The 22,872-nt window shown below is 39.7% G+C and overlaps 1 protein-coding gene across 2 annotated transcripts in view; it reads left to right on the forward strand.

The window, feature by feature from the left end:
• The window catches only part of CD109 (CD109 molecule), a 133,617-nt gene extending 111,064 nt beyond the window's left edge, over positions 1 to 22,553 (forward strand). The window contains exons 24-33 of one of the 2 annotated variants that reach the window (XM_069598016.1): positions 936 to 1,017; positions 2,999 to 3,227; positions 4,485 to 4,650; positions 6,462 to 6,652; positions 7,805 to 7,960; positions 9,987 to 10,052; positions 12,304 to 12,446; positions 17,436 to 17,583; positions 19,554 to 19,656; positions 22,053 to 22,553. In XM_069598016.1, coding sequence (XP_069454117.1) covers positions 936 to 1,017; positions 2,999 to 3,227; positions 4,485 to 4,650; positions 6,462 to 6,652; positions 7,805 to 7,960; positions 9,987 to 10,052; positions 12,304 to 12,446; positions 17,436 to 17,583; positions 19,554 to 19,656; positions 22,053 to 22,231 — 1,463 coding nt within the window. In that variant the 3' untranslated portion in view covers positions 22,232 to 22,553. Of the gene's footprint in view, positions 1 to 935; positions 1,018 to 2,998; positions 3,228 to 4,484; positions 4,651 to 6,461; positions 6,653 to 7,804; positions 7,961 to 8,527; positions 9,360 to 9,986; positions 10,053 to 12,303; positions 12,447 to 17,435; positions 17,584 to 19,553; positions 19,657 to 22,052 lie in introns of those variants that run through there. The other variant, XM_069598017.1, reaches the window with a different exon arrangement.
• Positions 22,554 to 22,872: the final 319 nt, after the last annotated feature.

Raw genomic sequence — 22,872 nt, forward strand, 5'->3', positions numbered from 1 at the left:
AGTGAATTAGTAGGAAGCAGCAGCTTTGGAAACAGATTGACCTTGGCTAGTGCCTAACTTCAGTGCCTACCAGTGTGTGACCTTGCACATGACGTATTCTGAGTTCCTGTCTCCTCATCTCTAAAAAATGGGATAACCATAGAGTTGCGGGAGTATCAGAGTTACACCTGTAAAGGGCTTTGACCAGTTCCGGACACACAGTCAGTGTTGGATAACTTACTTATCATAATATTTCGTATTAAATTGGGCTTCCCTCATGTCTCCGACAGTAAAGAATCTGCCTGCAATGCGGGAGACCTGAGTTTGATCCCTGGGTTGGGAAGATCCCCTGGAGAAGGGAATGGAAACCCACTCCAGTATTCTGGCCTGGAGAATCCCATGGACAGAGGAGCCTGGTGGGCTGCAGTCCATGGGGTTGCAAAGAGCTGGACATGACAGAAGCAACTTAGCATACAAGCGTTGAAACCATTGTAGTTAATGCCAGACTTAAATACTCCACTTTTTAACTTACTTGCTTTATTTTTTATTTATTTATTTGACTGTACCAAGTCCTAGTTGCGGCATGTGGGATCTAGTTCCCTGACCAGGAAACGAACCTGGGCCCTCTGCACTGGGAGTGCTGAGTCTTAGCTGATGGAGCGCCAGGAGAGTCCCTGATTTACCTGCTTTCAAATGGCTAGAAATGTTGGCTGTGTAACAGTATTCTGACTTTATTCCAGTTTGGGGCTATCTCAGTTCTTAATTTGTGCATTCTACTTGGAAAGCCCTGATGTTCTTAATCTCCCACAGTATGTGATATGGAAAATATTCAGTGTTATTTGATTTCATGTCCTCTTTCCCATTTTCTGCCCATGTCTCCTCAATATGAAGTCATGATTAGAAACTTCCATTCATTGCAACTTGATTACATTGATGATCTGTTTTGTTGTCTGCAGGTTACCAGAGAGAACTGCTCTATCAGAGGGAAGATGGCTCTTTCAGTGCTTTCGGGAATGATGATCCTTCTGGAAGCACTTGGTAAGTTTCTGCTAGTGGAATGAGTCCGTGCCACAGAATGGACTCTTACTAGGCCGTGATGGCCGTGAAATGGACAGATGCATCTCTGTGTCTGCTTGGAGCCTCGTTTCCCAGAGACTGAATTTAAAAGAGATTCTCCCCTTCAAATATGGCTTTAAAACACTAATAAATCAGACGCCTTTATTTAGAAAAGATAAGCCATAAATTCTCTTTCTCTCTCTCTCTTTTTTTTTTTTTTGGTGGGAAAAGCAGCAATAAAATACTTTATGATGATGGTGCAGCTGGCAAGAAAAATTGGTTAGAAATACAGGGTATTGGGACATAGTTCTTTTAAGATTTTTTTAAAGATCACTTTAAAAAATGTTTTAGTTATTTATTGGCCTCACTGCACAGAATGTGGGATCTTATTTCCCTGACCAGAGATTGAACCCATACTCTGTGCAGTGGATGCTCAGAGTTTTAACCACTGGACCACTTGGGGAGTCCAGGTTTTTTTTTTTTTAATCAGAGACAATTCAACATGAATTTTGTGGTAATACAGTCAATGTCGTTTCTTTAAGGTTTTTTTTTTGTGAAAAAACACTGAGGGGGTCAAATAATGAACATTCAGTTTCCTCCAGAATGAAAGCTCTGTGTGGCTGATTTTGAATTGAATGATTACTCTCTTCTTGAACTATCTTCAACTTTGTTTACATTCAGAAAAAGACAGGCTAATTATATCAGTAGAGTTAGTAAAGTGTGCTGTGGTGAAAGCCTTCTAAACCCAGTAGTTGATTGGCAAACATTATGCGCATGCTGCGTTTCCACTGTGGGTCACCAGGGGGCTCTGCATCTTTGTTTCAGCCACTGTCTCCCTGTCTCACCCAGACCCTCCAGGCTTGCTGCAGTCTGGGGACAGAAGGCTGGGATATCCAGCACTGGCAATTAAAAGCTTCAGGCTATACGTAAGATTTCTTATCACTTTATCGTGATCAGAGCTGATCCTGTGGTCATGCCTAACTTCAGAGGGACCTGGAAGTGAATTCTTCTGCAAACCCAAAGTTAAAGAGAACTGCATCATATTGAATCTTAGTAATATTTACCACACTAAATCTTTTATAGGATGAATCAGATCTGCTTCAGACTTTCTTTTGGCATGAGCCAGCATATAGATCCATTAATAGAAAGGTTTCAGTGTTTTATTGCTTGATGTTCTTTTCACCTCAGTATTTAGTGTTCCGTAGCAGAGATTGGCATACTTTTTCCTTAAAGGATCAGACAGTAAGTATGCTAGGCACTGTCAGCTACATAGAACCTCAGTTGCATGTTTTTTCTTCTTCCCTTCACCCTCTCTTCCTTTCTCCTTAAAACAACAACAACAACAACGACAACAACAAAAACTGTTCTAGGTGGAGGGTAAGGGTGGGAAGAGGTACATATAAGGAGATGGTGGGCTGTATTTGGCCCAGACAGCATTGGCCCACAGATTGTAATTTGCCGATTCCTGTCCTGTAGGATAGAAATATCCATTTGCTCTACTTAAAAGTACTACAGTTTGATTGTGGATTAAACATACTTCATCCATTGCTTTAGGACTGAACCAAACGTGCAATGAGATCTTCCTAGGTAAATACCCAGAACAGTCCACAGGTGAATAACCTTGGACAATTTATTTAACTCTCTCTGAGTTTCAGATTCTCAGCCTATAAAATAATGAGGTGGGATGAGATGATTTCCAGGTTCTTTTGCCAACTCTGCTGTTTTGTGAGTTGACCTGGAATTTCCCCACCACACTTACGGGAAACTATTCCCGCTGCCTGGCTGAGCTGTTTACTTTTTGTCTCTTGGTTGTTTTCTGTCCATCTGCTCCTTCTTCAGTGACTGGCCCTTTGGAGAATCTTTTGATGGGGGAAAAGTGTTATTGTTGGTGTTTTCTTGCTTGGTGTAATTTGGAGGACTTTATAAAGTGTATTTTATGCAATTTTTCCCCCTTTTCACCAAGGTTGTCAGCTTTTGTTTTAAGATGTTTCCTTGAAGCTGATCCTTACATAGACATTGATCAGAATGTGTTACACAGAACATATACTTGGCTTAAAGGACATCAGAAATCCAACGGTGAATTTTGGGAGCCGGGAAGAGTGATCCACAGTGAGCTTCAAGGTGGCAATAAAAGTCCTGTAACTCTTACAGCTTATATTGTGACTTCTCTCCTGGGATATAAAAAGTATCAGGTATTTAATCTTTAATAAATAATGGGTGGAAAATCACAAGAATCTTGACGGGTCAAATACATATCTGGAAACAAAGAATTTTGCAATAGTCCATCACATTTGAAGTCTTGAATTGGAGTACTCTTTTGCTTTGCATTTGTGGATACATTCCAACAGCTGAGAATGAAAATATCAGCTCACTCTTTTGAGTAAGCTAAGAGAATTCTAAAAATGCTTTGTAACATTAAGTGTTCTTGTCATTGGTAAGATAAGTCAACACATATTTTATCATTGGATAATGATAATTAATTTTTTAGAGGACAGAAAAGTCTTCAGAATTTGGGAATGTGTTCTAGCAAACTTAGATTGTAAAGGATTTTTTTTTTAAAATTTCTAAATTACCCTGAAACAACTATAATGTCTACTAATTTAGTAAAAAGTACAGCCCTGTGTACTAAGTGGCTTCAGTCATGTCTGGCTCTTTGTGACCCAGTGGATTATAACCTGTTAGGCTTCTCTGTCCATGGGATTCTCCAGACAAGAATACTGGAGTGGGTTGCCATGCCCACCTCCAGGGGATCTCCCCACCCAGGGATTGAATCTGCTTGTCTTAGTCTCCTGTATTGGCAGGCGGGTTCTTTACTACTAGTGCCACCTGGGAAGCCCCAGTAAAAAGTACACCCACACTCTAAAAAGCATGTTAAGTGGGCATGGATGTTTGGGTGAGGATGGGTGTGCCCAGAAAGTTATGCGAATGAGCTTAATTTTGCTCCAGAGCTGTCTCAGCGATTGATGCCTTTTACTGCTTGTTGCCGACCGCAAATAATCGAAAGCAGCCATTCTCAATATTAAGCTCCTGCAGTTTTCCTAGCCTAGTACTAGGCATGTAGAATATAACCTTTCCTCTCAGTTTAGAGCTTCAGCACCTTAGATCATATATGTGAAGTATCTTTCTCAGGATACATTTTATGTCCTTGTCTTAGTTCATGATAGTCAATGGGAGAAACACTGGCAAAAGCACCACTTCTTATGTTTTATTCCCTCTACAGAATGGTGCCTGTTTGCTTGTAAAACCTGATAAGTGGTATTTTTTCAAAATACATGGCAGATCTTTAATTGTCAGTGATCAGGGGTGATTTCCACTGTCTGGGACAAAGTCAGATGCTTAATAGACACTGAAATTGTTTTTGAATGAATGTTTGAAAATACTTTTTATATAAATATGTATGTGGTGACAGGTTATGGTGAATAGTAAAATGTGTGTTCTTTTCTTTCCAGCCTAACATTGATGTGCAGGAGTCTATCCAGTTTTTGGAGTCTGAATTTGATAGGGGAATTTCCGACAATTACACCCTGGCACTTGTAACTTACGCACTGTCATCTGGGAGGAGCCCTAAAGCCAAGGAAGCTTTGGATATGCTGACTTGGAGAGCAGAACAGGAAGGTAAAGCATGTAACCCCTGTGCATTGTGAAATGTGTGCTTGATATGAGAAAGTTTTATATACCAGATATGAGGGTGATTGCACTTAACATCTGATAGGATGAAAATGCGATGCGGGTAAAATCACGGTGGGTTGACATGGTCACCCTGCGGCTGCTCTCCCCAAGGTGTTTTCTAGAGAGTTTCGTGCCTTGGGTGTTTCCTTCTTTTAGATATGTTCTGCCTTGTGTCTGTTACCCTTCCAGTTGTCTGATGCCATTTCTGGTTTTGTGGCCTTGAGTGATCACTAAGGCTATGATTTTTGGAAAGACCTGGGCTCAAATTCTGGCTCTGTTACCTTTCTGAGCTTCAGTTTCCCTATCTGTCAGAGGGGAATAACACCTCTTTTAGGACTGGTGTGAGGATTAAATGAGATAATGTGCAGGGCTTACCACGTAGCAAGTGTTCAAAAATGTGAATTAAAATGCTAATAAAAATGCAAATATCAAAAATGCCATTAGCAAGCTGTGTGTATGATTTTTTAAACATAAACATTTTTTAACATCATAACATTTTTTAACAAACACAAAACATTTTTTAACATCCACCATCCAGTCTCAATTAGGGTTAGGGTTAGGGTTAGGGTTAGGGTTAGTTTTGGAATGAGCACTGCTTGTGTGCTACAATAGGACAAAAAGTACACATGTTATTACTTCCCAAATGGCCTCTATAGCCAGGGATCCAGGTGTGTGTGTGTGTGTGTGTGTGTGTGTGTGTGTGGTGGAAGGGGATGGGATGGGCAAAAATAATTTTAGGTGATGTCGACTGATTTTGAATCTCTTTGAATTCAAAACAGGCTAATTATGGAAAGTGCTTTAAAGGCTTCTGAGACTTTTAAAAACTATTGTGTTATTATTAGCAGTGCGTGTGTCCTCAGTCGTGTCTGACTCTTGGTGACCCCATGGACTGTAGCCCTCCCAGCCTCTTCTGTCCATGGGATTTCCCGAGCAAGAATACTGGAGCAGGTTGCCGTTTCCTCCTCCAGGGGATCTTCCCAACCCAGGGACTGAACCCAAGTTGTTAGCAATATCTTATGTTAAATCCTTATTACCTCTTGCAGTGCTGGGGGCTAGAAGATTTATTGCATGGTGGCTGAAGTAGTCCTTGACATTTCTGCTTCTCTGCTTGGCTAAGTGGTAGTTGTGTTACCTTCCACTCAAATGTAATCATCATCTAAACGGTAATATTTGAGAGAAGGGGGAGTGGGTACTAAGTAGGATGTTTCTCCCGGGGGCTAGTAGGACTATCTCTAAGAAGATTGTTGAGCTGGCCACGGTCTCTCATTTTTTTCTTGGGGTCTTGGATTTTGAACTTATAACACTAACTTTCAGATAATGGAAAAAGGAGTGTTTCCCAGAATGTTAGAGCTGCTTAATGGCAGATTCCCAGAATAAGTTTCTTTCCAATGTGTCTGAAAATATTTGGGGATGGTCTGGAATATACTAGGGTTTTTTCAAAAAATTTATAGCTGTTTAGTCTTGAGCCAGACATATGGAACTTCTCTTGGGAAAATATTTTCATCAAAATGTCCTCAAATATAAGTAATAGGAAAAGGATGAAAATTTATAAATTTTAATAAGTTTAAGAAGAGACATGTTTGTTTGTATGTGTGTGTGATTATACATATATTTGCTTGGCAGAAATATACACATGTATAGAAATATGTGTATTTTTATGCTAGTCAAGGAGAACTTGGACCAGTGTAGGAATGTTCAGTGATATCAAGTGTAATTTTTCTATAATTGGCCAGACTGTTACCACATTTCTCCTGCAGGAGGCCTGCAATTCTGGGTGTCATCGGTATCCAGACTGTCTGAATCCTGGCAGCCGAGCTCCCTGGATATTGAAGTTGCAGCCTATGCCCTGCTCTCACATTTCTTGCAGCATCAGGTTCCTGAGGGAATTCCGATTATGAGGTGGCTGAGCAGGCAGAGAAATAGCTGGGGAGGTTTTGCATCTACCCAGGTGAGTGATGATCACTTTCAATTTCTTTAGCTATTTATTTATATAAATAACTATATATATGTAAAACTAACTCTGCTCTGCTGTGCTTAGTCATGCCTGACCCTTTGCAACCCCATGGACTGTAGCCTGCCAAGCTCCTCTAGCCATGGGGATTCTCCAGGCAAGAATGCTGGAGTGGGTTATCATGCCCTCCTCCAGGGGATCTTCCCAACCCAGGGATTGAACCCAGGTCTCCCACATTGCAGGCAGATTCTTTACCATCTGAGCCACAAGGAAAGTCCAAAAATACTGGAGTGGGTAGCCTATCCCTTCTCTAGGGGACCTTTCCTGACCCTAGAATTGAACCAGGGTCTCCTGCATTGTAGGCGGATTCTTCACTTGCTGAGCTACCAGGGAAGCCCCAAACTAATTATATACAAAATTAAATGTATATATTGTTGTTCAGTTGCTCAGTCGTGTCTGACTCATTTGTGACCCCATGGACTGCAGCATGCTAGGCCTGCCTGTCCCTCACTATCTCCTGAAGTTTGCCCAAGGTCATGTCCATTGAATAGGTGATGCCATCCAACCATCTCACCCTCTGCTGCCCTCTTTTCCTTTTGCCTTCAATCTTTCCCATCATCAGGGTCTTTCCCAGTGAATTGACTCTTCACATCAGTTGGCCAGAGTACTGGAGCTTCAGTGTTAGCATTAGTCTTTCCAATGAGTGTTCAGGGTTGATTTCCTTTAGGATTGACTGGTTATATATATATATATAAAAAAAATATATGTTTATAATATGTGGTTCCTTTTTTGCATGACTTCATAAAATTACATGGCAGTTTAAAAGTTTAGTAACTTTAAAGGCTTAAGTTATTAATTTTATTTTTTTTCTATCTTTGATACAGACATCATATCTGATACTCATATAGGATAAATTAGTTCCCTGTCTTAGTAGCCATTTTCTACCTGTGGTATCTGGTACAGTAGGATTTCAGCTCTAGTCAGCAGCTGTTTTCTGAGTCTTTGCTGTATCCAGGTGAACCAAATTCAAAGGTGGACCTAGGCGAGCTCCCCACCCAAGAAAGGTGGTATCCTAAACATTACTGAAATGTACTCTTTGGAAGCCTTAATATATGCTTATGTGCACAAATCTTCTTTTCCCCACAACAGGACACCATTGTGGCCTTGAAGGCCCTATCTGAATTTGCAGCTTTAATGAATGTAGAAGAGACAAATATCCAAGTGATGGTGGAGGGGCCCAGTTCACTGAGTCCTGTGAAGTTTGTGATTGACACACAGAACCGCTTTCTCCTCCAGATGGCAGAGGTGTGGACAAGGGGGTGGTTATCTGAATATCTGTGTAGACGATCCCTTCTGCTGATGATTTCCTTTCTGTTGACTTCAACAAAAACTTGTTCCCAGAGCCCTGTCCTGACAGGAAGGAGTACCCTCCTGTGGCTGAATTTGCTGAGCGGGGGAAGGGAGAAGGGGATGAGAACTTTGCAAAGATTTAGAAAAGGCGAAAACATAGGTCCTGTCGTATTGGGAGATGAATGAATACCCTTTGAGCTCCTACTGTTTGCAGACTCTGTGCCAAATTTCTTTATGTGTGTTAAATTGTATTTACTTTTCAAACCAAGACTAAGAAGCAAGTACTTTTATCCCACTGTACATATTATAAAACCGAGGCTAAGGGAGTTTAAGTAACTTGCCCACAATCATGTTGCTGGTAACGAGCTAAAATTTGAACCCATTGTTTCAAAGACCATGTTCCTTTTGGTTGTACCACATTCCCCTTAGGAGTTGATAGAACCAGTAGTAGAATTTTTTCCTTAAAAATGGGATTAAGGACTGTACTAGACCCTAACTTTATTCCCTTGACTAACCTTGCAGGAAGTTGAGGGTAATGGAGGAAAGCAGTGACTTCAAGACTAGAACCTGAGGGAGAAGAGGTGATAGCAAAGGAAAAGGAAGGGATAGTGATGGTCCAGGTCAGTGATGGCGTGTTGCTGTGTTCTCAGAAAGGCCAGGGACTTGGATGCTAAGGGAGGCTTGAGGCGGAAGGGGTGACTTCTGTTTCTTATCTTTCTTGTTTAGTCCCTACAGAGGGGCTCCCACAGCACTAATGTGCACTTCCTCTGCCTTCACCCCTCGTATCTGCTTTACCCATAACTTTTGACTTGTGGGGCTGTGTAAAGTTCTTTTTTTTTTTAAAAAAAATTATACCCCAAAATACCCTTTATTAATCTTGTATCAGTACTGGACTGTATTTTCAACCTTTTGCTTTTAATCTCCTACCATGCCTGATCCAGGTCTAAAGAAAATACTTATTTACTGTTTAACATTTGTGGGAGGAAGTAAGGTGAGTGGGGAAGGAAGGAGGATTTTATTGACTTGAAAAATAATTGTGTGAAGCCTTCTATTACACACAAGATGAAGCAGCAATTTGATTCATGTGCATTTTTGATTAAGTAGGGTAGAGGAAAAAACACAGAGTCTATTTCGGCATTATGGAGAGTAATTGTTTGAACTGTATTTTTTTATTAAATATGTATTTTTTATTTGTTGAACGATAACATTTCAGGCTACAGAATGCTTAATTTCCATGATGCTAATTAAAACCAGCACATGTGTATTTAAGTGATTTATCTAGACAAAGAAATAGGCAAGCTGCAATCTATTCTTTTTTATGAAATAATCAGTTCTCTTCAATTAAAAAAAAAAAGAAGTGTGTGATCATAACATTTTGTTTACAACTTGCTAATAATCATTATTATTTTATGGATTCTTGTTTATCTAATTTTCATATGTCTGAAGGTAATTTAAACCATGAACAGAAATTAGTGACATTTTTAAAGACACTGACCATAATTCTGTATATTTACATACCAATGAAATTATTTGCAGAAGAGTATTTTTAATTGTCAAAACATATATAAGGTATTAATTTTTTCAAAATTGACTTTCAAAGTGACCTGTGTAAAAGAAGTCCTTTTTTTAAATTAAATTTTTTAAGGACTTTGTTATTGGAGTATAATTGCGTTACAATGCTGTGTTAGTTTCTACTGTACAACAAAGTGAATGAGCTACATGTGTACATATAGCCCCTCCCTCTTGAGCTTCTCCCTGCAACAATCTCACTCCTCTAGGTTATCCCAGACCTAGCTGGGCTCCGTGTGCTGTACAGCAGCTCAGAAAATACACTAGCTGTGTATTTTCCATGTGAAGTTGTTAGAGCTTTAGCGTGCAGACAGCTCACACTCCTGATGAGGGAAAACAGTGGTCTGTGCTGGTTGGGAGGACCTGGATATGGATACTTAGCCTTATTTACTTTTTTCTCACTTTTATTCAGCTTGCTGTAGTACAGCCAACTGCAGTTAATATTTCTGCAAATGGTTTTGGATATGCTATTTGTCAGGTATGTAATAATGTTTTTTGTTTTGTTAAATATGACTTGCTATAATAATTCTTTGGTTTGAGGCACTGATAAATCTTTCACTTAGATGACAAAATTATTAAAGGTTTATTTCCATCACAGTAAAATAAATCACTATCTTTAAAAAAAAGTGTTAGAGCTATTACTGCCTAGTGAGTAGACTAGCAACTATATGACTTAATGTGTCAGAAGAATATTTCTTGAGTATTAAATACTTTTTGAGATGAGGGTTAAAATCCTCCAGTATGAGTCATGTCAATTGTTGGGAACTCTCACCTTTTTTTTTGTCAAAATATAGCTCAGACCTAATGCTGGGTAGAGTTTCTATTGTGACTTGATAAATATGTAGCGTTTTACTTACCATTTCTTAATATACATGTAACAGGATGAAGGTCAACATGCTATTATAAGTAATTGACTTGAAGATAGGAAATGTGTCCCTTTGATGTAAATTTTTATATTATTGTAAATAAAACAATTAGAGCATAATATGTTCAGTGCTCTACTATAGGAAGAAAATTCAAAGAAATCTACCCTTTATGGTGTAACTGGAATACAGTTAAATGGAGGTAGTATATTAAATACTGAATGGAAATTATTTTACTTAATAATACATGAAAATCATGGGGACTTAAAATCCATTTTGTATCCCAATAACATGGTTTTAAATCCCCATGATTTTCATGTATTATGTACTTGGTTAGAAAAAACAAGCCAAACAAACCCTGACAGCTTTACTGAGAAAGTTGTTTAGTCACTAAGTCGTGTCTGACTCTTTTACGACCCCCATGGACTGTAGTCCGCCAGGCTGCTCTGTCCATGTGGGATTTCCCAGGGACTCTGGAGTGGATTGCCATTTCCTTCTCCAGGGGATCTTCCCAATCCAGGGATTGAACCCGTGTCTCCTGCATTGGCAGGTGGATTCTTTACCATTTAGCCACCAGGGAAGCCCTGAGAAAGTTTTTTAAAAAGACTGTTATAGAGTAAAGATACTTTTTCAAAAACCAGCACAACTATCCTGGTTGAAAGAACAGATGCTTTTGCCAAGACACCATGCTTAGGGCACATGGTCAGATATAATTTGGAAACTTAAAAATAATGTGAAGATTATTTTGTATAATACTCAAAATACAGTAAATGTTTTCTTTTAATCAGGGGAAAAATCACAATTAAAAGGAACAGTATTCAGTGAAAAGGATAGAAAGAGGAAAGAGTGAATAATTTGTATTGGTCTTTACCAACAAAGACCATGTGAAAATACTCATTCTCAATCTATCTTTTGATGTGAATAATAAATCCAAAAGTAAATACACAGGATATTTTAGATAAGCTTGAAAAATTATATGTACTTAAACCACCAAATTGGTTTGAATACATTCTTGATAAACAAAATATAGCTAAATTACTGTATAGATAAAGTCAAATGATTTTATATGAGGTCTGAGGACACAGCAGTAAATTTGGTACCTACTGGTCATGAAGAAAACAAAAGGTAGGGACCAATGGGTACTTCTTGTAATGGAGAAGAAAATTGCAAAAAAGGCTGCTTACCCAGAAATAGGTATTGACATTTCCTTTAGTTAATGTTTTTGAAAGTGCTCTGGAAAAAGGAGGGCAAGGAAGACTCAGGTTTGCAGTAATGTTGACCCCTTTTGAGTGATGAAAAGCAAAGCTGTATTTTGGAAACAAGCTGCCAGATTTCTTGGATATAAAGACCCACTTGACTTGAAATCCATCATTTATTTTATCATCTTTGAAAAACATTATATGCTCAAAAAGAAGCCTTAGCAGTTGAATAGGTTTCTCTTCCACCAGGGCTTTTGGATAAAGATATTTTGATTTATCTTACCAATAGTTCCAGTTTGTGAAAAATGACTCCAGCTGGGCAACAGAGCTTAGAAATTAGTGGCAATAGTTTAGCTTGTTCCCTTATGGGAATGTTTTATAGTATTTGAAAAAAACAGTATCTGTGAATATTGTCCACAATGACCTATGAAATTTTGAATATTCCCTAACAATTTTTCTTGATTTTAAAAATCATTGTTTATTAACTTTTATAATTATATTTGTAAATAATGATACTTTGCTAGCTAGTAAAACTAAGATTTTTTTAGATTGAAAATTACAAATTTAGTTGAGTTTATCCCAGAGAATCATTACTTAATTTTTAGAATATATAATTAAACCAGTTTATTGCTAATTTTTACTTATGCTTCTTTGTTACTTATTGCAGCTTAATGTTATTTATAATGTGAAAAATTCCAGATCTTCTATAAGCCGAAGATCTATCCAAGATCAGGAATCATTTGACCTAGATGTTGCTGTAAAAGATAATAAAGATGATGTCAATCACTTGGATTTGAATGTGTGCACAAGGTTGGTGTCTAAGTCTTCCTTCTTTCTCCTTAAAAAATAGATTTGAATATTTAATTAAATATATATGACTATTTATGGAGAAGGAAATGGCAACCCACTCCAGTGTTCTTGCTTGGAAAATTCCGTGGACAGAGGAGCCTGGTGGGCTACAGTCCATGGGGTCACAAAGAGTCAGACACGACTGAAGTGACGCAGCAGTAGCATATGACTATTTATATATTTAATTATATAACTATATAGTTATCTAACTGTATCACTATAAGGAGTTATATTTAGCAAAGATTTCAGTTACACAGTACACTTCTGATTACAAACTAGAATGCTAATTGTATTTAAGCCTTTCTCCACATGCCAAAATTATCAATATTTGCAATTTTTTTATTGTATTTATAATAAGCTTTAATAGAAAAGTTTAATAAAAGTCAGGTTTAATTTATAAAAACTTTAATTGTCATTTAGTCTCTCAATCATGTCTGATTCATTGCGACCCCATGGACTGCAGCACACTAGGCTTCCCTGTCCATCACCAGCTCCTGGAGTTTGCTCAAACTCATGCCCATTGAATTGGTGATATTGTCCAACCATCTCATCATCTGTCATCCCCTTCTCTTCCTGCCTTCAGTTCTTCCTAGCATCAGGGTCTTTTCCAGGGAGTTGGATCTTTGCATCAGGTAGCCAAAGTATTGGAGCTTCAGCTTCAGCATCAGTTCTTCCAATGAATATTTAGGTTGACTTCCTTTAGGATTGACTGGTTTGATCGCCTTGCTGTCCAAGGGACTCTCAAGAGTCTTCTCCAGCACCATAGTTCAAAAGCATCAGGTCTTCGGCACTCAGCCTTCTTTATGGTCCAACTATCACATCTGTACATGACTACTGGAAAAACCATAGCTTTGACTATATGGATCTTTGTTGGCAAAGTGATATTGCTGCTTTAATATGCTACTTAGATTTGTCATAGCTTTTCTTCCAAGGAGCAAGCGTTTTTTAATTTTGTGGCTACAGTCACCATCTGCAGTGATTTTGGAGCCTAAGAAAATAAAGTCTGCCACTATTTCCATTCAAAAACTTTAATGAATCATGATTAATACTCCAAAATAGATTATTTCTTTTTGTTGGTCATTTTTCCATTAAGCACTTATTCCAGGTTCACATTTAACTTTTTGTTTTATGCGCTTAAGTCAGAACTTCATAAAAGTGTGCAAGTTCAACGAAGAGCCTAGTTTTTTTAGACACAGTGAAATAATTCCAATTTAGAAGATCTTTGCATTGGATATTTAGGCACTTACAGCTTCTGGGAGCATTTAATAAAGTGACTATTAAATTTGGTCTGTGTCCAGAGCATCTGTTGCTGCTGCTACTAAGTCCCTTCAGTTGTGTTCGACTCTGTGCGACCCCACAGACGGCGGCCCACCAGGCTCCCCAGTCCCTGGGATTCTCCAGGCAAGAATACTGGAGTGGGTTGCCATTTCCTTCTCTGCCAGAGCATCTGAGGATTTTGTTAAGCAAAAAGTATCCACTTCAAGACTACTGACTTCACAGATTCAGGGTCTGTGAAGCCACCTTCAGCCTTCTTGCTTATTCTGATGCATACAGCAGTTTGAGAGCAACTCCTTCAGAAAGTTCTTGAATCAAGAGACTTTATAGTTTCTTCTTTGTCAATCTACTGTGGTTAAGCTGGGTGTTACTCTGTTATGCACTGATCTTGACGAGCTGCTGCCTGTCCTTTTTAAATATCCTATAGTGTCTGATTGGGCTTTCCTGGTGGCTCAGACAGTAAAGAATCTGCCTGCAATGCAGGAGACCCAGGTTTCATCACTGGGTCAGGAAGATCCCCTGGAGAAGGGATTGGTTACTGACTTCAGTACCCTTGCCTGGAGAATTACATGGACAGAGGAGCCTGGCGGAGTTGTCCATGGGGTTGCGAAGAGTCAGACATGACTGAAGGGCGAACACTTACTTACTATAGCATCTGATTGACCTTGGACTCTTGGTGGGCTGGATGTCACTGATGTGATACTGAACCTGCAGGTCCTCCTAAGGTCATCTCTAGGTGTTCCTCCGGGTGGTCAGTCTGCTTAGCCATTGCCTGAACCCAGTTTTCATCATTACTGCTACCATTCCTACTATCTTGGGTCTCCTTGTTCCTGATTTTAGTATAAATTGCCACATGTGTTTGCCCCCTTCCTCACCTATTTGGGCATTTTGAACCAGCAGCATGGGGATATCAGAATCTCTGCAGTGGCTTCCTTTTTAGCTGAGAAAATAGGACTCCCATTATACTTCACTAAGATTGAAACTGGGCTCTGTTCCAGAATAACAACATCAACTTATTATTATTATTATTTAAACAACACCCACCCACATTTGGGCTTCCCCAGTAGCTCAGACAGTAAAGAATCCGCCTGCAATGCGGGAGACCTGGGTTCGATCCCTGGGTTGGGAAGGTCCCCTGCAGGAGGGCATGGCAACCCACTCCAGTATTCTTGCCTGGAGAATCCCCATGGACAGAGGAGCCTGGCGGGCTAGTGTCCATGGTGTCGCAAAGAGTCAGACACAACTGAGTGACTAACCACAGCCCAGTATCTGCATTTATCACAAACTTTCCTTAGAGTTATTCTGTAAAGTTGGTGCCATTATTATCCCTGCTTTTCTCATTCACTCCTTTAGTCGTTCATTCCCTCAGTAAATATTAGCTGAGTTTCCACTATGTAGTGTCAGGATTTGGAATATTAAGGTTAGCCAAAAAGATATAGCTTTGCATTTGAAAGAGGAGACAAAAATTAATAAAAATGATTCCTGAAAACAATGTTACTGATCTGGCTGCTGGCTGTTTAGAAATCAATATCCAAGAGACAGTTGCTGGTCAAAAGGAAAGACACTTTAATAAGAAAAACTGGCAGTCTGGGGAGAAGGTGCACTCATGTCCTGAGACCAGCCCTGAGGATTCTGCTCAGTAGTAATGGTTTTTAGAGGGAAACTGGGAAAACAGTCTCAGTCAGTCATTGAGATGGGAGTCAGAGCCATCACCACCTTGCCCTGCATGCAAGCTTGTCGACTTCTTATGATCTTCCTCTAGGTGCTGTCTTGTTCACACATTTTGTTCGTGAGATTACTAAAGAAGCTAGGGAAGAGATCTGACCATCTGTTAATTATTTATTCTTCATTTGTACTCCTTTGATCTATGGAAAGAACCAACAGGTTAGGCAAGATACTGTGTGATCAAAAGATTTGAGAAGTGTGCTTGGGCCAGAGGTGAGCAGAACATGGGGGTGCCTGGTTTAAGGTTAGTTACAATACAGCTTTGCTAAAATGACAAGAAAAGAGCTTTCCTGAGGAGGGTGGTTTCCTGCAAAGAGCTACTTAGAGCAAGTCAATAAAATTCTAGTTTTGAAAAGGGCAAATTGGGAGCTCAGGTGAAGACACAGAAGTGAAACTGAGATTCAGACCCTGATGGGGCTTCACTATAAGGGGCTCAGGTAAAAATGCAGGATTCCAAATCTTATTCCAGCATCAGGAGTCAGATGGGCAACAAACTTTGCTATGTAGAGGACATCTATATCTTTTGTGTGTGTGTGTGTGTGTGTGTGTGTGTGTGTGTGTATGTGTGTATGTGTGTGTGTGTAGGATCTGGAGAAGGTAAGTGTTTTAATCAGGGTTGGGGGCTTTATAAAAAGGATTTAGATGCTGCAGCTAGTTTTCTGAGAAAAATCTGCTATGAAATACAAATAGCATTCTAAATGAATTCTTTCAGTGACACTTTATAAAAAGAAAAACTGGTGTTTCAGGCACTTTATTCTCGTCAGTAAGGTCCAAGCTCTTACTCACCTCAGACAGGGTTTCTCTGTGGCATGGCAGTTTAACAAATTCTGCCCCTGGCTGGTGGAAAGACCAGGTCAGCTAAGGCACTTCTGATGATACACTGCAGTCATCGAATCTAGGCAGGTTGGCTGTTTTTCTCGTCTCTAAAACCCTTCCAATTTTAATGCCCATATTGGTTTTCCGCAGCATCTCTTCTTGAGCACATTACCAGCAGATGGTTTTGACTGCCTGGGGTTGCCAGCCAGCCACAGTCAGCACTTGTACTGTATGGCTTTTCAATCAGTCATGTTTGGCAGGCATCAGTTTGCTGCTTTGAAAAGCAAGATTTTGTACTGGCCCTTCTTGCTTTTGCCATTTAAAGGACAACAGGAACTTAACTGAATGATGCTGAGACTTCCACCTTGGAGACAAACTGCTTTCCATAACGACACTGGGCTCCTTCAGATCCAAAGTAAAAGCTCTTGTCACCTAGTCTTTTTTAGAAAATACTTATTTTAAAGGAGACAAAATGTTGTTGGTGCCCAGATGCTTTGATGCTTACAATGTGTAGAGCAGGGTTAGAAAACAAGCAGTGTAATAAAACTTTCCCAGGCTTGTCAGTCTCCCAAGGTGACCAAAGAAAATACAAAATTTCCACCAAGTATGTGGGAGAAGAAAGGGAAGGACCTTCCCTACTGGATCTTCTTTTTCTAAAACCGGATGAAGAAAAGGTTGTTGAAGACTTGGCTGCCATCTCCTGCTAGCTGGTCAAGTGATGCTTCTTTTTCAGTTCCTAGCCTTGAGCCGGGGAGCTTAGTGCAGTCAACTTTGGAGAAAATGAAAAATGCAATGTGGTTTGGAATCAACCACTGGAAAACAGAGTTGCCTGCTGAAGGGGCAAAGGTTGCCCTCATTATAGCCCAGGGCCTAAGCCAGCTGCGTTGTAGGCATTTCATGCTGGCTGACAGGTGGACCCACTGTTCTCTTCCTCACGTGGTTGAAACTTATAGGAATTTCAGACCTGTAAAGAAAGGGTTACCTTTTTACAGTTTTCTACAGTAACTTATTTCAATGAAACAATACATATTTGGAATAACACGTGGCAGTTTTAGTTTCTATATGAAGATAGTTTGCCAGCAGCTGTAGGTTTTTCCTAAAGGGTTTTTGTCCCTCCTGTCATCCTTGATTTAGGTTTCTGGGCCCAGCCAGAAGCGGCATGGCCCTTATGGAAGTCAACCTGCTCAGTGGTTTTACTGTGTCCTCAGATGCCATTCCCCTGAGTGATACTGTGAAAAAAGTAGAACATGACCATGGGAAACTCAACCTCTACTTAGACTCTGTAAGTAATGAAACCTAAGTTTCATCTCGGTAACCGCTGACAGCACCACTCTTTACTGTGTTCAGAAGCACCTTTATACGTTTTCTTTATGTCATTATTTTGGTTTTTGGTGTCCCTGAGTGACTTTCACATGGCAACCATCTATTGTCAACATTACAAGACATTATTATAAAATTAAAGAGAATTACTGTTAATGATGAGCCTAATGAAAGTCTTGATAATGAAATTATTTCATACCAGATGTTCAACACAGAAATTGTTGTGATATGTTTTCCAAAATATAGTCCAGATCTCAAATAGAGAACTCCTGTGCTTCAAGGAATTGCTGAACTTATTTATTTAAATGCTGGTGATGGTGAAAGCTTTAATTACATGTTTTAAAATGCTCATGAAGGACTTCCCTCGTGGTTCAGTGGTTAAGAATCCTCCTGCCAATGCAAGGGACCTGGGTTCCATCCTTGGTCTGGAACTAGGATCCCACATGCCACGGGGCAATATGTGCCACAGTTGCTGAGCCCACGTTCTAGAGCCCACAAGCCGCAACCGGAGAGAAGCCTGAGCACCCAGAGTTGGTGCTCCGCAACGAGAAGCCACTGCAACAAGAAGTGCACGCCGCAGCTGGAGAGGAGCCCCTGCTCGCCACGGCTAGAGAAAGCCCGCGGCAGCAGTGAAGACCCAGTGCACGGTGCTTTCATGAGAGAAAAGGCGTTTACTACATCGCAAAGGGTTAGCATTTCTGCACTGAAGAGTTAGCTGCTTGAATCACAGAATATTCTCAGAGGTTTGGTCTTTACAGAAAATCATTATATAATATAATTATATTATTTTCATGTACTCTTCCCATTGCTGTATGAAAATTACTGATTCAGGAATAAGGTGCCTAAAATATTGTGAGAAAGATTAGTGTGGAATTCAAGACTCTACTTGTTATGTCTCGAAACTGCTGGCATGTAAGTTTATTCTTCTGACATCTACATGAAATTTATATGTGGAGTTGAAATTGAGTTTTAAGTGTTCTTAGGATTTCATGTTATGAGAGGGGAAGACGTATGTTTCTTATTCCAGTTTTGCAAAGTGTGAATCAGAATTATATTGCTTTAGCAGTGACTCTACTTTTAAAAAGCTAGTTCCTAAATATTCTCCTTGTTTTAAGACTTCAAAAACCATTTTGGTTATAAAGCTGTTAAAACGAATTCAAAGTCTCTTTGCTATTCAGTAATTTCCATATATTAAATACTGCTTGACAGTCATGGGCCTAATTTAGGGTTTGAAAAATGCATTTAATATTTATATATTTAATAATGTAATTAGGTTTGGAGTTTGTCCTGTGTCTGTAATATTGTTGTTAATGGCTAGTTTTCGTGTCCATTACATTTTGACTGATTGACTTTTCACTTCCTGCTAACTGGTATGTAATGAAATGTTTGAAGGAATGTATTAATTTCAGATTCCTTAACTAGTATTTTTTGCTAGATTGGCATTAAGTATCTTTCCTGGAGGCAAAGAGGCTGGCCTTTTGTACCTTACTGGTTGGGGGCTGTGCCCCCCTGACTCTGAGGTTACTTCACTTAGTGGATGAGGTGGCTTCTATGAGCTGAGGGTGATTCTCCAGAGAAGGGGACTGGGGTGAGTCAGTAGCAGCAACCAGGATGGGGTGCAAGGCTGAAAGACGGTTTTTGGTGAAGGACTAAGGCCAGGGGCATGCACCTTGGGCTCCTGCATCCTTAACCACTCTAATTCTCAGTATCTGTTTCAGTAAAATGGAAGTAAGAACCATACTGATCATGCAAAGATTGTTTTACAAAACAAATGATGTGATTTATGTAAAGTGTTTACCATAGTACTGGGTGTGTAGAAATGCTCCCTAAATGTTAGTTTCTATAACTGTTTGATAAATGATAAGAGAAAGAAATGTCTTTTATCATGAACACAGTCTGCCACCTCTTTAAAAGTCTTCTGTATTTTTCAAGGTAAATGAAACCCAGTTTTGTGTTGATATTCCTGCTGTGAGAAGCTTTAGAGTGTCAAATACACAAGATGCTTCAGTGTCCATAGTGGACTACTACGAACCAAGTAAGTGTGTTCTGGAGTTCCCAGTACTTCAGGACTTAAGCCAGGCATTCACTCATTCATTCTGAGTGGCCATCTATTGAATGAGCTTTGTGGGGGAGGGTATAGTTGGGGTAGTGGTGTAGCAGGAGGTGAGCTTTCCATTTAAATGAAAACAATGGATAACTTACAAAATATAATCACAAGATAGCACTTTGCATGTATTAAAATGATGTTTTTGCTCATAATATTTTAGGTTTTCAACTTACAGTTAAAAGTAAAAAAACAACAGCAGCAAAACTGACACAGGGAGTCCAGTTCTGTTCAGTTTCCGAGGTTCTTTTCTTGTTCAAGCACCCACTCCATCTGGTTCTGGTTTTAAAACAAGACTTCTTCAGGAGAGAATGTGAACACCATCCGTGTTGGCAAACCTCAGTGGGGTTTAGCTGTTTCTTCACTGAGGGAGATTGTTTTGGTAAAATGTATTTATTATAACAGATTTTTTTTTATCATTTCAAGAAAAATAGAGTCTGAAAAATGACTTGAGCTTCTTTGATTTTACTGGTAACTTTTACTTTATAAAGTATTAGAAATTTAGAATGTGAAAGTAGAGATCTAGTTTGGAGATCATCTAAGCTGATCAGGACAAATCTCCGATCAGTCAGGGAGTGACTTTTTGTCAGTGTGAGACCTGCAGGCTGATGTTTCTGCTTGTAATCACATTCGTCCTGAATAAGCACTCCTAGCGGCTCAGAATCATCAGAATGCATGAGAATCGTGAACATTTTCATGTCCCAGGCAGTTGTAGATAATTACATTGTATTTATTTTTTAATTTTTTTAATTTTTACTTTATTTTACTTTACAATACTGTATTGGTTTTGCCATACATTGACATGAATCCACCACGGGTGTACATGAGTTCCCAATCCTGAACCCCCCTCCCACCTCCCACCCTATATCATCTCTCTGGATCATCCCCATGCACCAGCCCCAAGCATCCTGTATCCTGTATCGAACATAGACTGGTAATTCATTTCTTACCTGATAGTATACATGTTTCAGTGCCATTCTCCCAAATCATCCCACCCTCTCCCTCTCCCTCAGAGTCCAAAAGTCCATTCTATACATCTGCGTCTCTTGCTGTCTCGCATACAGGGTTATCATTACCATCTTTCTAAATTCCATATATATGTAATGTATACTGTATTGGTGTTTTTCTTTCTGGCTTACTTCACTCTGTATAATCGACTCCAGTTTCAGGAACCTGTCCATATGGTTGGGAGTCTTCACAGGGTATTCAAGAGGTAGCACCACCTTGCTCTTCTCCTAAGTCAACAAGCCAGTTCCTCTCATCTTTTGCTTCCTATTGGAGTTGGGATAGAGCATTCACCCAGTTCCTGTGGGACATTTTGGGGACAAACATGAAGCATTTTTTTTTTGTGTGTGTGTGAAAGGATGAAAGACTCAGCTAGAGACTCAGTGACAAAATAACGAATTTATCCAAATTTTTTATTTAATAACCTAGTTGAAAGATTCTCCAACTGATATTTCTCAGGTGTATGGAGAACATTTTAAACATATAAGAAGCAAAAAAGATTCAGTCTCCGTAAAGTTTTTTTTGTGGAAAATGACTTATGTATTGGGGGGCATTTAAAATGAAAATATGGGTAAGATCAGGATAATAAAACCCATTCTGAAAAACCCTAGAGTCAGAAAGCATATTTATAAAATTTAAAACAATGTAAAACCATGAAGGAATTTGGAAATAGAAAGTTTCTTAAAAACTGTAAAAATAAAAATAAATTATGCTTTATAGTAAGTTTATTATAATGCTATTGGTGCTTTATCTAATTTTTAAAAATATTAGGTTGTACTATAAAATTTACTCAAGTTCAGTAGTTTTAGAGACTATGTGCTTAACATTTTAAGACACTGAAATGAGGCATGACACAGAGTTCTTTTCATATTTTTGGATTTTAAAATAAAGTCCAAGTAAATATATTTCTCTTCAGTAGTTCTAATGATTAGAACTTTACTTGAAGACATAGAAAATGTCATCCAAAAATGAAGTCTCAAGGAGATTAAAACATCCTCAAGGTACAGCCTTTCCTTTTCCAGGAAGGGTTTCAGGTTGCGCTTGACCTGAGCTGTGCAGCCAGGGTCTGTTTTTTTCTCTTTTAATGCCGGCCAGCTGCCGGTGGTACAGAAACGGGACTTGAAAACACTGTTTCTCTCCTGGACTTGCTTTGCAGTTTGGGCTCCTTGTGAGCAGTTTTGCTGTTTTTCTTGTAAAGAAAACTAAAATTATGTGAAGAACGGAAAACTCAGAAAAGTGTATCCAAAGGCACTTAAGTTTTGGCAGAGTACCTGTTTCTAAACTCAGGAGGCATCTAAAGCGACGTCTGCCTCTTTGAGCAGGGCGGCGAGCCGTGAGAAGCTACAACTCCAGAGCGCAGCTGACCTCCTGTGACCTCTGCGGGGATGCGCTCGCCTGCGGCCCCTGCGACCGCGCGGCCTCGGCCCGCCTCCCGCGCCTGGCCGCCCGCCTCCTCCTGCTCTGCCTCGCGCTTCTGTTCTCCTTGCAGCGTTGGCCGTGATTTGATTCCTAAAGACTGCATGAAACACTTGCATTTCCAAAAGCCACATGCGACTGTCTTGTCTTCATAATCAGATATTACCTCTGTTTGGAAAAATCAATGTTTTTCTTTTTATGAGTTGGGAGGAGGGTAGAAGTGGGGGAAATGTATTAATAACAACAGGTCCTTGTATGTGTAGCTGCATAGATGTTTTTTTCCCCCTGACTTCTGTGTGGAACAAAAATAAGGATTATTGCAGCTGTATTCTTTTATTTCCCCTTCTTAAAATCTTTTAGGATTTTTTTGGAGGTGTTGTTTTCTCCAGAATAAATGCATTATTTTAGATGATTCTTTTCATTTTCTAGAAGAAGTAAGTGAGCCTGGATTCTTAAGCACTGCTATATGTCAGTCTCTGCTTTAGTAGTAACAGTGAAACAAGCCCAAGGGAAGAGCTTGTTCTGTGCCTTCTGTATCCACCCCAAACCCCTGCCCACCCCCACCCACCCCAGCGGTCCCAGTGCTGTGCTCTGCTGTGCTAAGTCGCTTCAGTCCTGTGCGACTCGTTTTGATCCTATGAACCCGCCAGGCTCCTCTGTCCATGGGATTCTCCAGGCAAGAATACTGGAGTGGGTTGCCATGCCCTCCTCCAGAGGATCTTCCCC

Source organism: Ovis canadensis, chromosome 8 (assembly GCF_042477335.2).
Source record: "Ovis canadensis isolate MfBH-ARS-UI-01 breed Bighorn chromosome 8, ARS-UI_OviCan_v2, whole genome shotgun sequence".
NCBI classification, from domain to species: domain Eukaryota; kingdom Metazoa; phylum Chordata; class Mammalia; order Artiodactyla; family Bovidae; genus Ovis; species Ovis canadensis.